Here is a 22099-nt window from a genome sequence, read left to right as displayed (position 1 = left end):
TGAGTTGTGAGGAGAATGCAAAGAGGCTTCAAGGCGATTTAGACAAGTTGAGTGAGTGGGCAAATACATGGCAGATGCAGTATAACGTGGATAAATGTGAAGTTATCCACTTCGGAAGGAAAAACAGAAAGGCAGAGTATTATTTAAATAGTGATAGATTGGGAAATGTTGATGTACAAAGGGACCTGGGTATCCTTGTACACCAGTCACTGAAAGCAAACATGCAGGTGCAGCAAGCAGTTAGGAAGGCAAATGATATGTTGGCCTTCATTGCAAGAGAATTTGAGTACAGGAGCAAGAATGTCTTACTGCAGTTATACAGGGTCTTGGTGAGACCACGCCTGGAGTATTGTGTGCCGTTTTGGTCTCCTTATCTGAGGAAGGATATACTTGCCATGGAGGGAGTGCAGCGAAGGTTCACCAGACTGATTCCTGGGATGGCAGGACTGTAGTATGAGGAGAGATTGGGTTGACTAGGCCTGTATTCACTCGAGTGGGGATCTCATTGAAACGTATAAAATTCTGACAGGGCAAGACAGACTGGATGCAGGGAGGTTGTTTCCCCTGGCTGGGGGTCTGGAACGAGGGGTCACAGTCTCAGGATACGGGGTAGGACATTTTGGACTGAGATGAGGAGAAATTTCTTCACTCAGAGGGTGGTGAACCTGTGGAATTCTCTACCACAGAAAGCTGTGGAGGCCAAGTCACTGAATATATTTAAGAAGGAGATAGACAGATTTCAAGACACAGAAGGCATCAATGGAATATGTGGAGAGAGCAGGAATATGGTACTGAGATAGAGGATCAGTCATCATATTGAATGGCGGAGCAGGCTCGAAGGGCCGAATGGCCTACTCCTGCTCCTGTTTTTTTTTCTGTTTCATTAGTAACGTTTCCTGAATATGTCAATGATACAATTGTGGAATTAGTGCTATATTTTTGATCTCTATCAAGTGACGATGAGTGGGGAGGGGAGGAAAAAACTCCGGGTTGCCACCAACACCCATCAGGATACCAGGTAACGCAGGCACTAATGTTGCGTCCTGTCTTTGTATTTAATGTTAACCTATAATGCAAGCAATCTATTAAGGATTGCCCTTGTTACTGCATAGAATGGATAAGAATATACCAGTTATAGGGCCTGATTTTAAGTTTGTAAAAAAAAGTATTGATACAGAAATTAACATTTTCGCCTAGAAATTAGATCGCGCAGTGTTCATTTTTCGAGCGAAAGATGGGTGCTGAAGGGTCCAAAATGGTATGCAGCGTGCACTCATTCCACGTCGGGAAAGTGCCACATACCAAATTGATTAGGGCGCCCCGGAGTCTCCCAGTGTGCCTGCCTGAAACCAGCGTTAGGCCCATTTCTTAGGCTGTGGATTTGCATAACGCCGATTTCAGACCCCTTTCCCATATTTGATCGTGACTGACCGCAGCATGTGCCGTGCGTGCTGCAGTCGCCTTTCTTGGGCCTGAAGCAACCAAAACAACAATCCTTACAGGGACCGCTGAAGGCTGCCACAAAAAGATAACCATGATGTGGAGATGCCGGTGATGGACTGGGGTTGACAATTGTAAACAATTTTACAACACCAAGTTATAGTTCAACAATTTTATTTTTAATCCCACAAGCTTTCGGAGGCTTCCTCCTTCCTCAGGTGGTGTGGAAATAACATTTTCGAATCCTTCGCATTTTAAAATCACAGAACAATGCCTGGTGATTACTGCCCGTTGCCAAGGCAATCACAGTGAGCAGACAGAAAGGTGTCACCTAAAAAGGCCACCGAATATACAAACCCCCCAAAAACAAAAAAAGAGAGAGAGAGATAAGGAAGACAGTCAATGACCCGTTATATTAAAAACAGATAACATTTGTTCGCTGGTGGGGTTACGTGTAGTGTGACATGAACCCAAGATCCCGGTTGAGGCCGTCCTCATGGGTGCGGAACTTGGCGATCAATTTCTGCTCGACGATTTTGCGTTGTCGTGTGTCTCGAAGGCCGCCTTGGAGTATGCTTACCCGAAGGTCGGTGGCTGAATGTCCATGACTGCTGAAGTGTTCCCCGACAGGGAGAGAACCCTCCTGTTTGGCGATTGTTGCGCGGTGTCCGTTCATCCGTTGTCGCAGCGTCTGCATGGTCTCGCCAATGTACCATGCTCTGGGGCATCCTTTCCTGCAACGTATGAGGTAGACAACGTTGGCCGAGTCACAGGAGTATGAACCGTGCACCTGGTGGGTGGTGTCCTCTCGTGTGATGGTGGTATCTGTGTCGATGATCTGGCATGTCTTGCAGAGGTTACCGTGGCAGGGTTGTGTGGTGTCGTGGACGCTGTTCTCCTGAAGGCTGGGTAATTTGCCCTCGATGTATCCAGAGAGGTTCTCACACAGGGTTCCATTGCCTGATACGATAGGACGTCCGGGTGTGTTGGCTTTGTGTACCTTTGGGAGGCAGTAGAAGTCTCCCACGCGGGGAGTACGTGGGAAAAATTTCAGCAGCGAACCCAATGAGACAATCAACGATCCGGAACAGCAGACAGAGGGATCCGCGATACAGCAACTGAAGAGGAAAGAGTCTCACTGGACTCCTCCAGAGGGTCGCTGCCCTCAGCTTGACATGTATGCTCAAGCTGTCAGGAAATGCGTCTATGCCAGATTCATCAGCCGCACTCGGAAGACAGTCCAGAATGTCACCCGAGCACAACGCAACGCCATCAAAGCTCTCGACCAACCGCAACATCGTCATCAAACCAGCGGACAAAGGAGGAGCCATCGTCATACAGAACAGAACGGACTATTGCAAAGAAGCATACCGACAACTGGACAACCAGGAACACTACAGACGGTTACCCGCAGACCCGACCAAAGAACACACCCATCAGCTCAACAAACTGATCAAGACCTTCGTTCCAGACCTTCAAAACATCCTACGCACTCTCATCCCACGTACTCCCCGCGTGGGAGACTTCTACTGCCTCCCAAAGGTACACAAAGCCAACACACCCGGACGTCCTATCGTATCAGGCAATGGAACCCTGTGTGAGAACCTCTCTGGATACATCGAGGGCATCCTGAAACCCATCGTGCAGGGAACCCCCAGCTTCTGTCGCGACACTACAGACTTTCTACAAAAACTCAGTACCCACGGACCTGTTGAACCAGGAACACTTCTCACCACGATGGACGTCTCGGCACTCGACACCAGTATCCCCCACGATGACTGCATCGCTGCAACAGCATCAATACTCAACACCAACAACAGCCAATCTCCAGACGCCATCCTACAACTCATCCGCTTCATCCTGGATCACAATGTCTTCACCTTCAATAACCAGTTCTTTACCCAAACACACGGAACAGCCATGGGGACCAAATTCGCACCCCAATACGCCAACATTTTCATGCACAAGTTCGAGCAGGACTTCTTCACTGCACAGGACCTCCAACCAACACTATACACCAGATACATCGACGACATTTTCTTTCTATGGACCCACGGTGAGGAATCACTAAAGAGACTACACGATAACATCAACAAGTTCCATCCCACCATCAAGCTCGCCATGGACTACTCCTCAGAATCAGTTTCTTTCTTGGACACACGAATCTCCATCAAAGACGGGCACCTCAGCACCTCACTCTACCGCAAGCCCACGGACAACCTCACGATGCTCCACTTTTCCAGCTTCCACCCTAACCACGTCAAAGAGGCCATCCCCTATGGACAGGCCCTGCGAATACACAGGGTCTGCTCAGACGAGGAGGAACGCGATGGACACCTACAGACGCTGAAAGACGCCCTAGTAAGAACGGGATATGATGCTCGACTCGTCGATCGACAGTTCCGACGGGCCACAGCGAAAAATCGCGTAGACCTCCTCAGAAGACTAACACGGGACGCAACCAACAGAGTACCCTTCGTCGTCCAGTACTTCCCCGGAGCGGAGAAACTACGCCATGTTCTCCGCAGCCTTCAACATGTCATCAATGATGACGAACACCTCGCTATGGCCATCCCCACACCTCCACTACTCGCCTTTAAACAGCCACCCAACCTCAAACAAACCATCGTTCGCAGCAAATTACCCAGCCTTCAGGAGAACAGCATCCACGACACCACACAACCCTGCCACGGTAACCTCTGCAAGACATGCCAGATCATCGACACAGATACCACCATCACACGAGAGGACACCACCCACCAGGTGCACGGTTCATACTCCTGTGACTCGGCCAACGTTGTCTACCTCATACGTTGCAGGAAAGGATGCCCCAGAGCATGGTACATTGGCGAGACCATGCAGACGCTGCGACAACGGATGAACGGACACCGCGCAACAATCGCCAAACAGGAGGGTTCTCTCCCTGTCGGGGAACACTTCAGCAGTCATGGACATTCAGCCACCGACCTTCGGGTAAGCATACTCCAAGGCGGCCTTCGAGACACACGACAACACAAAATCGTCGAGCAGAAATTGATCGCCAAGTTCCGCACCCATGAGGACGGCCTCAACCGGGATCTTGGGTTCATGTCACACTACACGTAACCCCACCAGCGAACAAATGTTATCTGTTTTTAATATAACGGGTCATTGACTGTCTTCCTTATCTCTCTCTCTTTTTGTTTTTGGGGGTTTGTATATTCGGTGGCCTTTTTAGGTGACACCTTTCTGTCTGCTCACTGTGATTGCCTTGGCAACGGGCAGTAATCACCAGGCATTGTTCTGTGATTTTAAAATGCGAAGGATTCGAAAATGTTATTTCCACACCACCTGAGGAAGGAGGAAGCCTCCGAAAGCTTGTGGGATTAAAAATAAAATTGTTGGACTATAACTTGGTGTTGTAAAATTGTTTACAAAAAGGTAAGTTGGGGAAAAAAAAATTGACTTGCCAGAATGTGGAGCTATGAAGAGCAGGATGCTCCTCCTGGCTTCACCTTGAAACTGCGGGTTGCTTCCAGCCACCACTCGCTCTCCTCCCAATCTCCTTTCCCTCCCCCTGCCACCAGACCAACTGTGGGCTGGTGCCAGTGTCCTCACCAGCTGACATTTGTCCTCTTCAGGACCAGTGCATTTCCTCCTGAGGCATGACCAGCACGCCAATCACGCCCTGATGACACAAGAGGACCTCTTGCACATCAGTTTCAGCGCAGCAGTCATTGTTGCTGTTGGGTTTGGATCCGAATTTGGGTGCGAACCAATTTCTACCCGTGTCTCTTATTGACGAAAAACAGTTTTTGTTGGTGCCAAACACAAAAAAGACTTCGGACGACTTGTTGAGAGCCTAATTTTGATAACCACAAACAGTTTATCGTAACCATCAATGAGTACTGATTCCATCCATTACTGAGACTTGCAGATAGAATCAAATTGTGCACTCACACATAAACTGTTAACTGTTTTCAACTTTCTCTTTGTGAAGTGCTTTTTTAAAAATAACAACACTTACTCCAAAAGAAAAGTGGCATTTAGAATAGCTGAATATTCTGAACCAGCCCTAATCTATGAGGAAGACGTTATAATATTTGCATAGTTTAAATTGTGCCATTAAGTGTCATGAAAAATAATCGAAGAGATGTTAATTTTACCAGCAAGTTTGCACCTGCAGTGTTGTAACACATGAAGCAGAGCTGTAGTCTATCTTTCTGAAACATATTGTTGCTCCAAAACTATAGAAGCTCAAAGCAGTCATTTTACATTAATGAAAGAATTGATGTTCAAAAATTCTATTGCGCCTGTGGATTTAATGGAAGAAAGGACAGGGGATAGAATCTCTGCCAGCGTCCTACTGCTAAACTCGTGTGGCCCATTCTTAGATGGGCAGGCGGTAAGTCCCTAATGCCATTGAAGGACCCCTTTTCAAAATTAGTTCCCGATGAGCGGGGAAAGCGCCAGGCCTTCCCTGCTCTGGATTCTTCAGCGTCCCCACCACCAACGAAAGATAAGTTTGGGAATTGTTTTTTTTACAAAAACCTTCCTGTGAAGCCAGGAGGAGCAGGCAGGTGTAGTCCCCTGATTCATCAGCCTTCATGATCGCTCTCCTCTCCCGGAGGCTACTTACCTGAGGCAGAGGCAGGTGGCCCGAAATTGTTTTTCCCCGTCGGGTGAGCTACCTGTGGAGGCATGACTAGCACCGGCAGCCCGCCCCAATTATTCAGATGAGGCCTGAAGACCAATTTCTATCCGTCCTCGGGCCACTTGGTTTGGACGCCATTGTCTCCACAGCGACACAGTTTCTGCCTCAACCACAAACCCTGGAACTGAATTCCACAGCACCATATTCTCTGTGTAAAGAAGTTTCTCTTGCTGTCTGTTCTAAATTTCTTACATTTAATCTTTTATCTATGGCTCTTTGTTTTGGACCCCTCAACTGTCTGCCTTTATCTACCCTGTTCCTCCTTTCATAATTTTAAACACTTCTATCACTTCTGCATTGTTCTAACAAAAAATACCTAATATTTCAAGTCTTTCTTTGTATTTCCTCACACCAGCAATATCCCAGTAAATCTGAGTTGTGCCGTCTATAGCCTCAATATCCTTCCGATAATGTGGAGTCCAATACTGCACACAGTACTCTTACTAAGGTTTTATATAGGCTCACCATTAACTCTTGCTTTTTCTATTTTATACCTCGTGACAAAACCGAGAATCCTATCAGCTATTTTTTACGGTCTTATTAACCTGAGGTGCTGCCTTTAATGTCCTGTTAAACTAAATCCCTCTGTTCTTTCACAACACTGCACCTACGTCCATTCAGAGTGTAATTTACTGCTGTTATTTTTTTAAACCAAAATGTATCACCTCTCACTGACATTGAATTTCATCTGACAGTTTTTAGCCCATCCCCCCTTCTAATCAATATCCCTTTGCAGATTTCTTTGGTCCTCGAGAGTTATCTATACCTCGTATTTTGGTATCATCTGCAAATTTCAACACCAATCCCTCTAGACTTAGATCCAAATCATTGATATACACAGTGAACAGAAGTGGCACCAGAAATTAACCCTGTAGGACACCACTGCCCACTTCCAACCACTTTGAAAATCTGTCCTTAACTCCTACTCTCTCTTTTTGCTTTCCAATCAATTTTTAATCCAGTTTGCTATTCTTGTGCAGTTTCCCATCAAATGTTTATTTGAGTTTTCTACATGTCTACAGTATCAGTTCAAGTGTATTTACTGATTTTATTTGCAAGTGCCTCAGGACATTTTTCTACATTAAAGGCCCTATATAAATGCAAGTTGTTGTTGTATAGTTTTGCATGAAACTTACTTTAACAGAGCATTTCTTTATCATACTTCATGCTGGATTTTGAAGCATCCAGAATTCATTTTGTATGCTGGTTTACATATAGTACATTTGAATCATCACAAACACTTTAAAACTAGCACAGCCACTCTTAATGGATACTTTAATTCACATAATACTGTGTACTTAGATGTGAAACATATTCCACCACTGAACACATTAAAATAAGCACTGCTACTGTTGATTGAGACTTTCTATTCACCTACGTATTATATTTAGGTGTGAAGCATGTTGAAAAGAGCATCAAAAGGATTTGCGTTATTAGTCAGTAGCGGGGGAGCCAGCAGTTGATACTATATTTGGATACCTGCCCCATAGCCTTGTAGAATCCACTTGGTCATACATTGTAGCCTCTTGGTGTTCTGATCAGTCAATATGTAAAGCACACAACAGCAATGTATGTATCTCGTAATCAATATCAGCTAAATGATTCTGCATGTATTCTATGTACCGATATCTTTACAGAAGAATGTAAAAATAGAAGACAAGTATGTTAACTGATTTACTGGCCACTTCAGCATCGTTTATATGAAGAGATTTATCTTGCATGTGATTTTTGGATTATTAATTTACCAATAGGCAAACTGAAGGTCCATTTCCTAAACTTTAATAAAGGGGGTGAAATTTAACTTTTGGAGAGAGTGCAAAACAGGCGGTAGCGGATCAGCCGCTCTTTACACACACTGTCTGATTTTCCTTTCCATTGAATCCCCGCCAAAGCTGAATTTCAAACCCAAAATGTTTTATTGATAACCTGACTATCTAAATAAATAACATAAAAACACGCAGTATTGTACTGACTCTGGGACGACGTGATTATACTGTACATGCTAATTCTTAAAAACAGAATGGCTAAAAGCAAGTTTGAACCATTGAATGGATTTTAATAGTTGACTTCTAAGGTACTAAATTTATGTTAGGTGCAAGCTATTTGTCGTAAATAATAAAATGGAGCTTGTTTCAGCGAAAGTTTAACCCAGTGACCTACCTTTTTGGTCCTGTGGTTCTACAGTCCTATAGATACCATTAATGGTCTGTCTCTGTGTTGGTTTGGCTTAATTAGTGGTATTCTGCCCTCTGAGTGAAATGATATGAGTATGAGTCTTGGGACTCATTCTATATAGTTAAACAGAATGTGGAACAGAACAATTCTGTTTGTTTAGTAAGTACAGCATCCTCCCACAGGCTAAAGCAGTCTAAGAGACTATTTTCCCCCAGTACAGGGACTGTAAAAGTAAATGATTATTTTTCTGATAAAGCAAGCTATTCCAAAGGCTTTGATCCTCTTCCTGTGGGTTGAGGCATTCAAACCAATCTGGAATTAGGATAAGTCTCACTGTAATACGAATGAGGTTTAGATAGAGCCATCTATCAGAGCTGGAGAAAGCTACCTCTTCTGCAATGGAGATTAAAATTAGCTTGAGAATTCTGAATTTGTGGTTTGGAGAAACACAAATCCCCTAACTTTCAAGGTTTTACAGTTATAAACCAGGTAGTTTGTGACGTGAAATGCCAAAAAAAATCTCGCTTAAAAGTTTATTAAAATATGGGTATTGATAGACATATGTTACGTATGCCATTGTGTACAGTGTTTTCCTGTAGGGGATACAGCATTTGTGTCTGACCTGGTACAGCCACTCATGGCTAATTGAAAAGCTAGCGGGTAGCTAAGTTTCAGCTGACTCTTTTGTTTCCTGACTGCAATATTCTGGCATTTCAGTTGGCTGAGAATCGGCAGTTCTGCTTTCCTGTAGAACCGGATAAGTTTAAAGCACATTTGCAAGCTAACCTTGAATTTTTAACTGAATGAAAAGTTTTAGGTTTGAATGAGACTGAAGATCGCAAATCTTTGTGGACAGCAAAAGTTTACGTACTAAAATTTACATAAATTCTGAAAACAATCTCATAAATTAATTTGCTTTTGTGGCAATCATAAAATTGAAAATCCCAGGTGTAGGGAATGGATACTCAAAGATCCTAGTTGTTTAATCTTTGCAACAGGAATATATTTTTAACAACTTGGAGTATACACCCAATCTTGAAGCAATAAATCATGCCACTGAAAACTGACTTAATTGCAGGTAAATGGTGATCGCCATTGCTATCAATGGAGCAGAGCAATGATAAATAACTGTTTTCAGCGAGGGTAACAGCAAAAGTCCAAGTAAAAAATAGAGTGTGGCATAAATAATGGCGTACTCCATAATTTACTCTTCCTTTTGCACCGTTCGAGGGTGTCTACGTCATAGATGCGCCATTACAATGATTCATGTCTCCTGGAAAATCTGGGCCTATCTAGGTTTCAATGTTCATCTGCACCCTTCAGCATCTTTTCATCCCCATAGTGCATCACCTCACACCGATCCACACTAAATTGCATCTGCCACCTGACTAGTCATTCTGCTAACCTGTTGTCTTTTTGAAGTCTTTTACAGAGCTCCACGCTGTTTGCAAAACCCCCTATTTTTGTGTCATCAGCAAATGCTGAGATTGTGTACCCTATACCCAAACCATTTATACAAGGGTCAATTTTAGCCCTACCCATCTGGCGGGAGTGGGGCAAATGAGCAGTTTACTCACCTGCTCGGAACTCGCCCGATTCCCGCCATCTCCAAGGTTAACCTGCAGAGTTCTGCAGGTGATGAGGCATCTGCCTAAGGTAGGCGGTGGCCTCATGAATTTATGCAAATCAGGATCCCATTGCATCAATAGGTACCCAATGGCATTTAACCAGGGCCTGAGTGGGAAAGTTGCCACGAATTTCCTGCCAGGCTGAAGCAGGTCAGCAGCTGCTGGGAAGGATGACGAGGCCCTCCATTTAATTGTAAAACTTTCCTTTGTGGGGCCAAGAGCAGTCTCGCCTGCATCAGCCTCCGCTCCCACCCCCCCCCCCCTGCCATTTACTTGTGAGCCAGTGGACGGCTAAGGGCCATGCAATCTGTGCCTGCCAGCAGCTGCTCTACGCTCTCTTTGCGCTCGTTCTGGGTGGAAAGTGGACCGGCAGCATTTAAATGAGACCCGGGTGTTAAAATACCCCAGAACTGCATTCCACATTCGTCCCACCCGATGGGTTAAAATCGATCCCATATATCGAGAACAAAAGTGGACCACTAAGGTACACCATTTCCAACCTTTCTCCAATCCAAGCAATACTGATTTACCCCAACTCTTTGTTTCCTGTCCATCAGCTTAATTTTTATTTGTTACATTTCCTCTTTTATACCATAGAACTGAATTTTCCTAACAAGTGTCTTGAGACACCCCATCGAACACCTTCTGAAACCACATTTACTGAATTCTTTTTATCTATCCTATGGTCACTTCTTGAAAAAGCTCTATTAATTTGTCAAATATGACTTGCCTTTAACAAATCTATACTGGCTGTCCTTGATAAACTCATGCATTTCTACATGCTCACTAATTTTGTCTTGAATTGTGACTGCTAAGAGTTTGCTCACAACTCATGCTCGACTAACTAACCCTTAGATACCCGGTTCATCCTTCTTTCACTTCTTGAACAAGGGTTTTACAGCACAATTTGCATGTTTATGGAGCATTGAAAAATTGTGGCCGGAGTCCGCTGCTATCTGCTCTCTGACTTAATTTCAGTAGCCTAGGGTGCGTGCCATCAGGGTCCATGATGATCCACAGTGTCTCAAGGATGCCCAGTTATAGACTTCCAGATCTGTCCCGAGTCTGTCTCACTTAGTATGGCGGTAGTGCCATACTACACAATGCAGGATGTTCTCACTATGGAGGCGAGACTTTGGGGAAAAAGAATTCGATAAGGCCTATTATTGGGCGCGTGTAGCATGATCCATTATTAACCCATGCCCAGTGGCCCCTGCGCAGGCAGGACGAGACTTTTGTCAGGCCTGAGGACTTACCTGCAAGCAGCGTTGGAAATCAGCGTTGACATGAGGATTCAATGAAATTTGTACTTTCCACCAGCAGGGGGAGCCCCAATCGCTTAAAGGCAATCTGTCTCTTAAAATGTCTTAAGGGAGCCGGTACCTGTTATTTGCTTAAAAATAACAGTCTGCTGTCTGCACGGAGTCTGAACTGAGATCAGACATCGCACACGTAAAACACAGATGCAGGTCCCGTCCCTATGTTTACACACTGATGAGTTATGTTAAAACAATGAATAAAAGTTGTGCACTACTAAATCCCACATCCTCCAATCTGCGTGCCGGACCACACCAGTTTGCCAACCTGAGTTGGTACCAGGCCTGCGAGAGTGCGTGCACCAAGGTTCTCAGGTGATGCACTAGAGGCCTTGGTGCAAGAGGTGGACAGAATGAGGTACGTTCTATATCCTTGGGGAGGGGAGGGCAAGAGGTCCTCCAAACATATGCCCAAAAGGCAGTGGGAGGCAGCGGGGGACAAGTCAATGCCAGGCGCACAGCACCACGAACATGGATGCAGTGCAGGAAGAAGTTCAATGCTTTGACACGAGTGGTCAAGGTCAGTGAGGTCAATTGTCAAGTGGCATCTCTACCAACTGCACCACTTGCACATCCACTGCTCCACGCACTACACCCCCCATCACCCACATACCAACAAACTCTTTCCATCAGTACTCAACACTGCCAATCAGATGCTTCCTCTCACCCTTACACATTACCACTGTTGCAAGCTGCCCACCCACAACTCACAGGCCACACACACTAGCAGCTAGTCAACCATAACAAGCACATCACCCATACACACGTCCCACTTTCTTGCAGGAGAAGGTGGTGCATATCAGGAGGCAGCAAGTGGCAGTGGCATTTAGCCCCTCGAGCCTGTTCGGTCATTCAATGAGATCATGGTGGACCTGTGACCTAACTCCATTTCCTCGCCTTAGCCCCATATCCCTTAATACCCTTGGTTCACAGAGATCTATCAATGTCAGATTTAGAATTCACAAGTGAGCTAGTATCAGCTACCGTTTGCAGAAGAGTATTCCAAACTTCTCCCATCCTTTGTGTGTAGCAGCGTTTCCTAACTTCACTCCTGCACGTCCTGGCTCTAAATGTTAGGCTATGTCCCCTAGTACTAGTATTCAAGTATAGGAGACCTCCAAAAACAGTTACAAATGTCTTGGCAGCCAGAAGCAATAATCCAGCCACTAACCTGTAAATCCTGCATGGTCCCTTAAAATGGTGCCGGTGGGGGTCCTCCAGGCACTCTAAGACACAATAAGATAGCTGTGGTTAAGACAGTTGAGTTGAGCGTTAAGTTCCAAAATGGTGTCTATCACTTTAAATCAACATTGCACACTGTTTGTATCCATTTTCTCCTCACTTTACCTGCTGCCGGCGTTCGGTATTTGCGCCCATGCTAATACCTGTATCAAGATGGCGTCCAGCGCACATCACGCTGGAAACGTACGTGCGCAGCCAAGACGCTATCTTAGATGCGCTGAAACAACGGGCGCTACACGGCCCAGTTTCTAGCCCTTTGAATTTACAAAGACTGTGTGGTCATCGATGCTGTTGTGGACAGACAATGATCATGCAGTTGCGGCATGCTTTGTTTTTCTTTCCTCTGAATTAAATGAAGTGCTTTTCATTTTATCAAGAATTACAGCCATCAATAATCCCATTAGTTATATTAGACAAAACTTGTATATTCGGATACCTAATGCAGTGATGTCGGATATGGGAAGAGACTCTGTAACTTGTATTGTCTGATGTTCTGAAGTACTTTTTTTCTGCACATTAGCCTTTTGAAGTAACAGTATAACTTTGCAGATCGTTGAGGACAAAGTCAAGTGAGTTACTTCCTGATGTTGGGGGTCTCACCGTGTGACCCAGGCCCAGTATGGCAACTCTGTCCTCCCTGTCTTGATCAGTTTGGTCTGTGGAGGTACTACTGAGCCGCCCATGCTGGTGGACATTGAAGACTCCCACCCAGAGTACATTAATTGGTTATGGTAGCCCAATGGTTATGGTACTAAAATAGCAATCTGGGGGTCATGAAATTCCACTCCCACCATTGTAAGTTGTGAAACTGCATTCAATAAATCTTATAATCTGTGGACCAGCACCAGAAAATGGCCACGAAATCTGCTGTTATAACCAGTTGTTGTAAAAACCCAAATGGTTCACTAATGTACTTCAGGGAAGGGAACCTGCCATCCCTGTAATGTGACTTCTGTCTCACACTATATGATTAACTCTTAATGCCCTCAGAGTAACTAAACATGGGCAATAAATGCTGCCATTTTTTAAAAAATAATTACTGGATGCTGAATTTACTGTTGTTTATGTTTATGTGTCTGTAAACCCTGCAGAGTGTAAAGAAATGTAAGGAGTCTTACAACGCCAGGTTATAGTCCAACAGCTTTATTTGAAATCACAAGCTTTCGGAGCTTTCCTCCTTCGTCAGGTGAGTGTAGGTTTCTATAAAGGCACAGCATATATAGTCAGAGAACAATGCCCGGTGATTACAGATAATCTTTCCAACTGCCCGTTCTCACACCTCGGCAGAGATATAATCAAAGGAGTGGATGGTGTTCAGACAGAGAAACATTACATCCAAGACTACTGAATAACACAAGCGGTCAGAACACAAAGACAGACAGAGAGAGAGAGAGACACCCGAAAGGCAGAGAAAGAGAGAGAATGACCAGTTGTATTAATAACAGATAACTTTTTTTCGCTGGTGGGGTTACATGTAGCGTGACATGAACCCAAGATCCCGGTTGAGGCCGTCCTCATGGGTGTGGAACTTGGCTATCAATTTCTGCTCAATGATTTTGCGTTGTCATGTGTCTCGAAGGCCGCCTTGGAGAACGCTTACCCGAAGATCGGAGGCTGAATGTCCTTGACTGCTGAAGTGTTCCCCGACTGGGAGAGAACCCTCCTGTCTGGCGATTGTTGCACGGTGTCTGTTCATCCGTTGTCGCAGTGTCTGCATGGTCTCGCCAATGCACCATGCTCCGGGGCATCCTTTCCTGCAACGTATGAGGTAGACAACGTTGGCCGAGTCACAGGAGTATGAACCATGTACCTGGTGGGTGGTGTCCTCTCGTGTGATGGTGGTATGTCTTGCAGAGGTTGCCTTGGCAGGGTTGTGTGGTGTCGTGGACGCTGTTCTCCTGAAAGCTGGGTAATTTGCTGCAAACGATGGTCTGTTTGAGGTTAGGTAGCTGTTTGAAGGCGAGTAGTGGAGGCGTGGGGATGGCCTTAGCGAGGTGTTCGTCGTCATCGATGACATGTTGAAGGCTGCGGAGAACATGGCGTAGTTTCTCCGCTCCGGGGAAGTATTGGACGACGAAGGGTACTCTGTTGGTTGTGTCCCGTGTTTGTCTTCTGAGGACGTCCATGCGATTTTTCGCTGTGGCCCATCGGAACTGTCGATCGACGAGTCGAGCGTCATATCCCGTTCTTACGAGGGCGTCTTTCAGCGTCTGTAGGTGTCCATCGCATTCCTCCTCGTCTGAGCAGATCCTGTGTATTCGCAGGGCCTGTCCATAGGGGATGGCCTGTTTGACGTGGTTAGGGTGGAAGCTGGAAAAGTGGAGCATCGTGAGGTTGTCCGTGGGCTTGCAGTAGAGTGAGGTGCTGAGGTGCCCGTCTTTGATGGAGATTCATGTGTCCTACACGAGACTACACGATAACATCAACAAGTTCGATCCCACCATCAAACTCACCATGGACTGCTCCTCAGAATCGGTTTCTTTCTTGGACACACGAATCTCCATCAAAGACGGGCACCTCAGCACCTCACTCTACCGCAAGCCCACGGTCAACCTCACGATGCTCCACTTTTTCAGCTTCCACCCTAACCACGTCAAAGAGGCCATCCCCTATGGACAGGCCCTGCGAATACACAGAATCTGCTCAGACGAGGAGGAACGCGATGGACACCTACAGACGCTGAAAGACGCCCTCGTAAGAACGGGATATGACGCTCGACTCGTCGATCGACAGTTCCGACGGGCCACAGCGAAAAATCGCATAGACCTCCTCAGAAGACAAACACGGGACGCAACCAACAGAGTACCCTTCGTCGTCCAGTACTTCCCCGAGCGGAGAAACTACGCCATGTTCTTCGCAGCCTTCAACATGTCATCGATGACGACGAACACCTCGCAAAGGCCGTCCCCACGCCTCCACTACTCGCCTTCAAACAGCCACCTAACCTCAAACAGACCATCGTTCGCAGCAAATTACCCAGCTTTCAGGAGAACAGCATCCACAACACCACACAACCCTGCCAAGGCAACCTCTGCAAGACATGCCAGATCATCGACACAGATACCACCATCACACGAGAGGACACCACCCACCAGGTGTACGGTTCATACTCCTGTGACTCGGCCAACGTTGTCTACCTCATACGTTGCAGGAAAGGATGCCCTGGATGGTACATCGGCGAGACCGTGCAGACACTGCGACAACGGATGAACGGACACCGCGCAACAATCGCCAGACAGGAGGGTTCCCTCCCAGTCGGGGAACACTTCAGCAGTCAAGGACATTCAGCCACCGACCTTCGGGTAAGCGTTCTTCAAGGCGGCCTTCAAGACACACGACAACGCAAAATCATCAAGCAGAAATTGATAACCAAGTTCCGCACCCATGAGGACGGCCTCAACCGGGATCTTGGGTTCGTGTCACGCTACGTGTAACCCCACCAGCGAACAAATGTTATCTGTTTTTAATACAACTGGTCATTCTCTCTCTTTCTCTGCCTTTCGGGTGTGTCTCTCTCTCTCTCTCTCTCTCTCTCTGTCTGTCTTTGTGTTCTGACCGCTTGAGTATTCAGTAGTCTTGGATGTAATGTTTCTCTGTCTGAACACCATCCACTCCTTTGCCGAGGTGTGATAACGGGCAGTTGGAAAGATTATCTGCAATCACCGGGCACTGTTCTCTGACTATATATGCTGTGCCTGTATGGAACCCTACACTCACCTGACGAAGGAGGAAAGCTCCGAAAGCTTGTGATTTCAAATTAAGCTGTTGGACTATAACCTGGTGTTGTAAGGCTCCTTACATTTGTCCACCCCAGTCCATTACCGGCATCTCCACATCAGTGTAAAGAAAGGTTAAGGTGCATTGTTGTGTTTGATGTTCCTTTTAAATATTTCAGAATTGGATTCAGATTGTTTTAACTTGGCTTTCAACAATAATTTAAAAACACCAGGATGATCTGGCTTCAACATAAGATCTATTCGTATAACTCCCATTATAAGTCACACTGCTGTTGTGATAATTATTCAGATGAGAAAAATGCAGCATTTTTTCTTCTTCGAAATTAAAGCAGATCTGGAATTGTCTTTGTGGGAATGCATTTTTTTTCCATTTTTATAAAGTCAGAAAATCATCTGTGTTGTGTATGAGGAATGTTAAATGCCTTTGGAGTCTGGGTAGTGTTGTGGAATAGCTGAAATAAAGATGGATTCCAAGCTCTTCTGAAGGCTCATGTGGTTAAGTCAGCATATAGCTGAGCCATACAAATGATTAAGATCCTGGGTTTGAACTCTAGTCTATGCTGAGTTAGCTGATCTCAATGGAAGCAGTAAAATTAATCTCAATGCCCCTTGATTTGGGAGGGGAACATCAGACAGCATTCCTCCTGCTGTTCCCTCTCCATTGACCTCAGATGGAACTGTGTGGAGAAGTTGGGTTTGAACAGGATTGAGTTCTGCTGTGATACTCCCCAGTTGTCAAATAGCCTGTGGACATGCTGTAGGATCATGTAGGAATAATAATTGGTGAGGAAGAAAGTGAAAGCAACATGCAACATTAACTTAACTTTCTCTCTTGGACATTGCCTGTGCATTCCCAGCATTTTCTGTTTTTATTTCAGATTTCTATCATTTTTAAAAATATCTCAACACTGAAAAATCTCCTGTTTTGATTTTTCTAGGAATCACTTACCTGGACCATGGAGGTACAACACTCTATGCACACAGTCAGATTCATCACTTTTATCAAGACCTTGCAGAAAATATCTATGGTAGGATCTCTGCAATAATTTCTATGTTTGTCTTCAAGTTTAAAATGTTCACCTTTGTTGCAAAATAATTGATATTTATAGGGATTGTAACTGTGATACAGACTTTCCTACACCCTCTTTCCTACATCCATCCGATCGCTCTATACTTTGAGAGATTCCTTCACATTCCAGATGTCACATTTCAAAGTGTCAAAAATGTAATAAAAAGAGAAGTCAGACGGTTTAGGCTGTTTTTGAGCTGGAAATTTACAAGTACCTTCCAATCTCCAAACTCCAATCAACAGCAATTAAACTCTGATTGACCTCAGGCTGTTCTTACTTAGGAATCAGACTTTTATGGCCTTAAAGGGCCAGGAGAATTTAATACAGGTTCATGTTAGCAGCAGAATAATACATAGTACATTACATGGGATCATGTTCCTGCCATTTTAATATAGCAATCTAACCTACATGAGCAACAGCACGAGAGATCCACTTGTTCCATTTAAAAAAACCTGTGGAACTTGGGCTGCCCTTCAGTTAATCCTAATTCAGTTAACATTTAAAAGAAGTAGAAATTCATGAGACTGGTCAGTAATTTTCTAGCTTTCCTCCTACCTCATTAGTGTTTTCATAGAATCATAGAAAGGTTGCAGCACGGAAGGAGGCCATTCGGCCCATCGAGTCCGCGCCGGTTCTATGCAAGAGCAATCCAGCTAGTCCCACTCCCCCGCCCTTTCCCCTTAGCCTGGCAAATTTTTTCCCTTCAAGTACTTATCTAGTTACCTTTTGAAGGCCATGATTGAATCTGCCTCCACCACCCCCTCGGGCAGAGCATTCCAGATCCTAACCATTCGCTGTGTAAAGAAGTTTTTCCTCATGTCACCTTTGGTTCTTTTGCCAGTCACCTTAAATCTATATCCTCTGGTCCTGAACCCTTCCGCCACTGGGAACAGTTTCTCTCTATCTACTGTGTCTAGACCAGTCATGGTTTTTCTGTGTTAACTACTTACTCTTGGCATTAACATCAGCAGGAAAAATGATATACCAGTTGCTGTTGTCACCAGATTAGAAATGACAAAAAAACAAAATCAGGTGCTGGCAAAACACAACTCTAATCCCTAGTCCTCCAGTAGCATACATTCCAGTTTTGTCACGTTGAGGTCAACTTGTGGAGACTGTGCTACTTTCTTGTTGTGTTGTACTTTAGTACATATGAGTTTTTGAAGATTTGAAAGTAATGGTTACTCCAAATATTTTTTTTCTGCTTCTGATATTTTTTAGGTAATCCCCACAGTGCAAACATTGCCAGTAGGCTGACACATGACACTATTGAACATGTCCGTTACAGGTATGATGATAAGGCATTTTAGCACATTAGCTACTTCCTCTAATTTGTCAGTCTGAGAGTCTCTCTCTTTCCCTGTGCTTATCTCTCACGTTCTCTCCCCCCACCCCCAGTTGTGTGTATTCATCAGTTTGTGTGGTGCTTTCAGTCTCTGTCGTGCTGTCTTGTTGCATCTATGTGAGTTTCTTCCTTTCTTTCTGTCTGATTTTTTTTGAAGGACACCCCTGGCAAATATTTTCTGAAATCTTGTGCAAGAATGTATTTCTTTGTATATTCATTGTTAAATATTTAAGTTAGTTAAAGATTATTGCAACAAACCAGGATCAGAATCTGTAAACCTTTGAAGTGCTTGACCTTGTTTGTGAGGTATCAGTTTGGTATTGATTTTTATCTTTCCAAAATCCTAAATGTCAGCTCTGTGTTGAAATTAGAATGGAGTTTACCTGAACTGGAGATCTTTTCTAAAAGAGAAGATTCAAATGCATTTATCCGTAAATCTTTTATCCTTTTGAGAGCAGAACATGTCCCATTTCAACACAGGAGTGAAAGTACATTTAACATGAACCCTTGTTCCTTCAATGAGCATTAAGAGAATGTGTTCTCATAAATCTTCAGTTCTGCTGCTAAAGATAACTGTGATTTCATTTTGTGAGAACTGTTTGATAGATTAGTTAGCAGATTCAAAATCCCCACCTGAAATGAAAGTAGACATGACTATAAATCTGTGTTTGTGTGAAAATATATTTAGTGGGAACCATAACTTTTTTTTGCAAATTATTAGGTTGATCTTCTCATAATTTTCATGTCTGGAATATTTAATCATTTTTTGAGTCATTCCAATCTAATTATCCTTTGTGAAATGTCATTTCTTTAAAGTTTACTATGCAACATATGAAAAGAAAGGTGAGAAAAGACTATCGAGTCCACCAATGCTCACGCTATCCATTAAACAGTGTAACCACATGCACCACCTCCTGCCAACCTCTAGTAATGCTAACACTGGGGGGAGACAAAAAGCAGATTTCAGGAAAAAACACTTGGAAATTCCCCTTCAACTCCCTAAGGAAATCAAGTAAACTCCAAGAGACCAGGATTATCCATGATACATTATCGACATTTAAACTAAACACCCTGCATTCTTATTCCACTTTACCTCTGTTACCCTTCTACAGCTCTGTCAAAAATGTAGCCATAATCCTCTTATAACTTATAATATCCTCTGCTCCCACTGCTTCCCTGAATAGGCTATTCCACGTTTACCACCCTCTGCCTAAAGAAATTGTATTGTATTTACTTGTCTAAGTTTGAACCCATTTCCCTTGTCCTAAAACTTGTGTTAATACTGCACATCATTCTGGGATCTAGTTTATTTATTCCCTTGAAAATCTTAAATACCTCTAAGGTCACCTTTTAAGCTCCTTTTGTTTTTTTTGTTTTTTTTATTCGTTCACGGGATGTGGGCGTCGCTGGCAAGGCCGGCATTTATTGCCCATCCCTAATTGCCCTCGAGAAGGTGGTGGTGAGCCGCCTTCTTGAACCGCTGCAGTCCGTGTGGTGACGGTTCTCCCACAGTGCTGTTAGGAAGGGAGTTCCAGGATTTTGACCCAGCGACAATGAAGGAACGGCGATATATTTCCAAGTCGGGATGGTGTGTGACTTGGAGGGGAACGTGCAGGTGGTGTTGTTCCCATGCGCCTGCTGCTCTTGTCCTTCTAGGTGGTAGAGGTCGCGGGTTTGGGAGGTGCTGTCGAAGAAGCCTTGGCGAGTTGCTGCAGTGCATCCTGTGGATGGTGCACACTGCAGCCACAGTGCGCCGGTGGTGAAGGGAGTGAATGTTTAGGGTGGTGGATGGGGTGCCAATCAAGCGGGCTGCTTTATCTTGGATGGTGTCGAGCTTCTTGAGTGTTGTTGGAGCTGCACTCATCCAGGCAAGTGGAGAGTATTCCATCACACTCCTGACTTGTGCCTTGTAGATGGTGGAAAGGCTTTGGGGAGTCAGGAGGTGAGTCACTCGCCGCAGAATACCCAGCCTCTGACCTGCTCTCGTAGCCACAGTATTTATATGGCTGGTCCAGTTAAGTTTCTGGTCAATGGTGACCCCCAGGATGTTGATGGTGGGGGATTCGGCGATGGTAATGCCGTTGAATGTCAAGGGGAGGTGGATGGACTCTCTCTTGTTGGAGATGGTCATTGCCTGGCACTTATCTGGCGCGAATGTTACTTGCCACTTATCAGCCCAAGCCTGGATGTTGTCCAGGTCTTGCTGCATGCAGGCTCGGACTGCTTCATTATCTGAGGGGTTGCAAATGGAACTGAACACTGTGCAGTCATCAGCGAACATCCCCATTTCTGACCTTATGATGGAGGGAAGGTCATTGATGAAGCAGCTGAAGATGGTTGGGCCTAGGACACTGCCAGTATAAGCATCCCTAGTATCTTTACGGTACATTTGCACTCCACAAATTTAGCATCTGTATGAAGAAGAAACTGTACTGTGCATAGGGTTGCCAACCCTAGGGTTATGACACTCGGGTTAATTTGTATATACTGACAAGTGCCAGGTAATGACCATCTCCAACAAGAGAGAGTCTAACCACCTCCCCTTGACATTCAACGGCATTACCATCACTGAATACCCCACCATCAACATCCTGGGGTCACCAGAAACTTAACTGGATCAGCTACATAAATACTGTGACTACAAGAGCAGATCAGAGGCTGGGTATTCTGTGGCAAATGACTCACCTCCTGACTCCCCAAAGCCTTTCCACCATCTACAAGGCACAAGTCAGGAGTGTGATGGAATACTCTCCACTTGCTTGGATGAGTGCAGCTCCAACAACACTCAAGAAGCTTGACATCATATAGGACAAAGCAGCCCGCTTGATTGGCACCCCATCCACCACCCTAAACATTCACTCCCTTCATCACCGGTGCACCGTGGCTTCAGTGTGTACCATACACAGGGTCTTTTTCGGGGTGGCAGGCGGTGGCTTGTGGGGTACCGCAGGGATCAGTGCTTGGGCCCCAGCTATTCACAATATCTATCAATGATTTGGATGAGGGAACCAAATGTAATATTTCCAAGTTTGCTGACGACACAAAACTAGGTGAGATCGTGAGTTGTGAGGAGGATGCAAAGAGGCTTCAAGGTGAGTTAGACAAGTTGAGTGAGTGGGCAAATACATGGCAGATGCAGTATAACGTGGACAAATGTGAAGTTATCCACTTTGGAAGGAAAAACAGAAAGGCAGAGTATTATGTAAATAGTGAGAGATTGGGGAATGTTGATGTACAAAGGGACCTGGGTGTCCTTGTCCACCAGTCACTGAAAGCAAATATGCAGGTGCAGCAAGCAGTTAGGAAGGCAAATGGTATGTCGACCTTCATTGCAAGAGGATTTGAGTACAGGAGCAAGGATTTCTTACTGCAGTTATACAGGGTCTTGGTGAGACCACACCTGGAGTATTGTGTGCAGTTTTGATCTCCTTACCTAAGAAAGGATATACTTGC

At 44.9% G+C, this 22099-nt stretch overlaps 1 protein-coding gene across 1 annotated transcript in view; it reads left to right on the top strand.

Moving 5' to 3' along the window:
* The first annotated feature begins 16756 nt into the window (after positions 1 to 16756).
* mocos (molybdenum cofactor sulfurase) overlaps positions 16757 to 22099 on the top strand; it is a 224897-nt gene continuing 219554 nt past the window's right edge. The window contains exons 1-3 of the mRNA XM_067996069.1: positions 16757 to 16772; positions 17170 to 17259; positions 18523 to 18589. Of these exons, the coding sequence (XP_067852170.1) occupies positions 16757 to 16772; positions 17170 to 17259; positions 18523 to 18589 (173 nt within the window). The remainder of the gene's footprint in view (positions 16773 to 17169; positions 17260 to 18522; positions 18590 to 22099) is intronic.

The sequence above is a fragment of the Heptranchias perlo genome, chromosome 2, assembly GCF_035084215.1.
Source record: "Heptranchias perlo isolate sHepPer1 chromosome 2, sHepPer1.hap1, whole genome shotgun sequence".
NCBI lineage: Eukaryota > Metazoa > Chordata > Chondrichthyes > Hexanchiformes > Hexanchidae > Heptranchias > Heptranchias perlo.
Note: the sequence above shows the minus strand (reverse complement) of the source record. Positions and strands in the feature narration are given on the sequence as shown.